The 3,633-nt window shown below is 47.5% G+C and overlaps 1 protein-coding gene across 1 annotated transcript; it reads left to right on the forward strand.

The window, feature by feature from the left end:
* Positions 1 to 12: 12 nt before the first annotated feature.
* GLOTRDRAFT_134439 (uncharacterized protein) lies at positions 13 to 342 on the forward strand (the record flags this gene model as incomplete). The annotated part of the gene is made up of 1 exon (XM_007873420.1): positions 13 to 342. A coding segment is annotated over one exon (330 nt), but the record flags the coding sequence as incomplete, so codon positions are not given.
* Positions 343 to 3,633: the final 3,291 nt, after the last annotated feature.

The following is a 3,633-nucleotide window of genomic DNA, read 5'->3' on the forward strand; positions in this document are numbered from 1 at the left end:
AGAAGGGCCCAGACCGACACCATCGCATTGCGCGCACGTTGGTGGCGTTATTTGCAGCGCGCCGGAGGGAAGCTCGAGGACACGGACGCGTTCATTAATGCGACCTTGCACGTCATTGCGTCGGGACAGTACAAGGCCACCATCGATGAGGGCAAGGTCGAGAAGGCCCCGACTAGATTGTCGCCCGACTTCGAGGGCAACCCCACCGACGAGGAGCAAATCATCAAGTACCTCGCCGGCTGTGGCATATGGACCCAAGGGAGACACTACGAGGCTGCCATTGAGCTCGCGGAGTTGCGTGGAGTCAAGGGTGCACCGACACCGGACCCTTTCGCCGACTAAGTGGGGAGTACGGACGCTGCGTGCCCCCCCCCTCTCGTCGCCGTCGCTGTCGTTGCCACCGTCTCGCGTCTGTGCTATTATTTGGACTATAACAATCTTATATCGCATTATCGAATCGTTAATACCCTGCGGCATCACTATGTAATATGACCACTCCTCCCGCCGCATACCCAAATTGCATTGTATGATGATCCTCGCCATGGACACTACCCCGAATCGCGATGTAAATGACCATTGAGTCTCAGACCATATTATAATATATTTCCATACAACAATAATACCATTATATCGCTCCCCATTGTCATCGGAGACAATGTCTCGCTCTAAGTGGGGAGGGTGTAAGGTGGGCGCCACCGAGTGGCGCCGAGTTTGGATGTGTTTGGTTACTGAGTGATAGATGGACAGATTGGGCAGGCGGATCGTTAGACAACAACTACCTCTGAATCTGCTTAGCTCAATTACCTATCTTGTATCTCTCGCAATAAGACGAGGTTCCGTTTATTGGTGTGTGTGTGATACAACTGACTACGGAGATTCTACAGACTTCGAGATATATATCCATCCAATTACTAGGAATTGTTGTACGTGGTAGAGACTGCATACGGGTGACTCTGGATTAACCAGAGTCAGAACCCATGTCCGAAGGTGTATCCTCCTGATAAACAGATATGTGAAATCATGTCAAGACCTGAAAGAGAGGACATACTCAGGCTGCCTTGTTTCTAGAGGCCTGATACTTGTTATGATTTTCCCATGCCTTTCTCATTCTGTTTCCATTCCAAGCATTGCCATTGGACAGTACCCTTCTCTGAGTACAACTTCTCACGGACGCTATCTCTTTTCACACCGTATCTCTCCTGACTCACCTTCCACCAATGAGCCCCCTTGTATTTCTCATATCTCTGAGTTACGTTCTCACAGGATAGCTTACACATCCTTTCTTATTGTTCTCTTCTTTGGGTATTAACCCCTATACCAGTTACTATATATACTGTAGGAAAACCCATGTATTCTTTAGTTTAACCTCCTGCTGAATACAGCGATTATCTGGACTCTTGACTTGACCATTGGCATTGGCCCGGCCAGACCTACCTTTCAGTATGCTTCCTGAGGTAGTGACGACATAACTGTCGGCATGAGGCCCAGTTATCTCAAGACGACTAGTTAGGACATCGCTTCCTAACAATACTTCAGGTGAATTTTGATGATGTCATGAATGGGCCAGCAACTTTCGTAGTCTCTGAGCCACGGGTACACATCCTTGACCTATGGAATATGTTAGAGTCAACAACCGCAGCACACAGCAGACAGACGAACTACACCTTTTCCTTCATGAGATCGAGCTTCGCCTTGTCTTGCTTTGATATAGACTTGGATTGATCGAGGAACTCTCTGACCTTTCCATGTATAAGCTCCTATAGTGGTTTGATATAGGTGTTTTTGAGGATGACTGGTGCCAAGTCACCAAGGGTGGTCTGAGTGGGCCCAAAAATAATGCACATGGTGGGAGATGCTAATATACACCAAGGGGAGTGTGCTATAACCCATAGTAACACAAGCGGTAGCCATGGGGGGTCCATGGGAGGAGTAATACCCAAAAGCGGTAGTTAGCCACTTGTTGCTCAGAATCTCTTGGGGTCTTATGCAAACATGTAGCTTTATATGAGCTGAGTAAGATCCCTAAATGCTGAGAAATGTGGCATAGCAATAGTGTGGGAAAATCCGAAAAACTGTCCCAGAGCTGGCAGTGAAAATAATTTTTGTACAGCAATGCGCAGCCCATGGTACCTACACATGATTAGGACAAGCACTCCCTATTCCTATGCACTATTTTAACCGCTACATTAGTAACAACATCAACAGTAGAGACAAATAAACCCCAGATATGAAAACAGGCTGAAATGTAGATCCTGAAGGTATCCCATATCAATCGCTGCCATATTTGGCATGTGCTGATCTAATTTAGTGATGCCACATGTGTGCCATCATTCACAGCAGGTTCCAAGATTTTTGCCAGATTTCTGCGCATTTTTCCTGCTTTTATATCAGCTGCCAGTAGCTATTGTGTGGCACTCTAGACACATTCCCACGCTATGTATAGGTCCGGCACCATTGGGCCTGGCCCCAGAAATATAGTATAATTTTTCCGTATTTTCCCGTATTTTTCTGGGCCCTACAGGGCCAGGTATGGCTACCCACCTATTATTGGCAACAGCTCAGATCAAATCCCGATTTGGATCTCCATGCCGGGGATGCCGGGGCTGTCGTATTCAAGCCCAGCTGGGCTGCTGGTAACTGTATAAGGTATTCGGAGAATAATGCATAAACACCACACGTGTAGCCTGTTTAATGTAATAGGGTACATGGTAGTGTTGGGTGAATAATGTAATAATACTACAGCAAGAGGTGACCCATCCCTGTTAAGACGGGCAACCTCCCCCGACAGCTTCGCAAGCTTGCCACCACTGTCGGCGGGTTGATCAGAGGTGCGGAATGTAACATGTCAACTCTGAGAGTATGGCGCTGCAGCACGCTGGGAGTGTCTAGTAGAACACACTGGGCCACCTGACAGTGCATGTGAAAGATATCCTCCTCTGCAAAGATATGAGGGCACTGATCCAGATGATAGAACATGTTGGTTTGCGCGATGATAGGCACTAACACACGACAACACCAAAGACCAAAATGAAATAAAACCTAAAACACCCTGCGGTATGGGTGTAGGCGGTCTAAGGCAATTGAAGGGTAATATTTAAGTTCGAAGGGAGGGGGAGAAGTTAGACGCCGTAGGGTAGCCCGTAGGAAAACCTAAAACAAACAAAATCTTGAGGCCTGAAACAAACAGTATAGCGATTCTCCGGAGTATTTATCTCCGAAGTTCGCCAGTAGCCCGGGTGGGGAGTTCCACTGAACCCGAACAATAGTCAGACGCTTGGTGAATTTTATACTTCAAATCCGGAGCTTACTTGGATTGATATGCGATGGCGGAGTTATCTAGTTTCGACGAGTCAGGCCTATTGGCAAAGCTAGGATTGCTTGTAGACGCTAAGTCCGACGCGAAGGGACTCCGAGGGTCGCTGAGACGATAATTCTGGTACGCTGAGAGGGTGAAGTACAAAACTTGGATTTTCCACTACGCTCCATACATTTTTATGCTATTGGAATGGTTTTGCGTCCGCCCGGAGTTAAATAACGAATATGCTCCGCATCCCACACAATTACTCAGCCTTTGCCCACCGCTATACCATGTCCCATATGATCCTGCCGTGTTTCCACGTGCTCGTCCTAGGT

The sequence above is a fragment of the Gloeophyllum trabeum genome (assembly GCF_000344685.1).
Source record: "Gloeophyllum trabeum ATCC 11539 unplaced genomic scaffold GLOTRscaffold_00178, whole genome shotgun sequence".
Classification (NCBI taxonomy): domain Eukaryota; kingdom Fungi; phylum Basidiomycota; class Agaricomycetes; order Gloeophyllales; family Gloeophyllaceae; genus Gloeophyllum; species Gloeophyllum trabeum.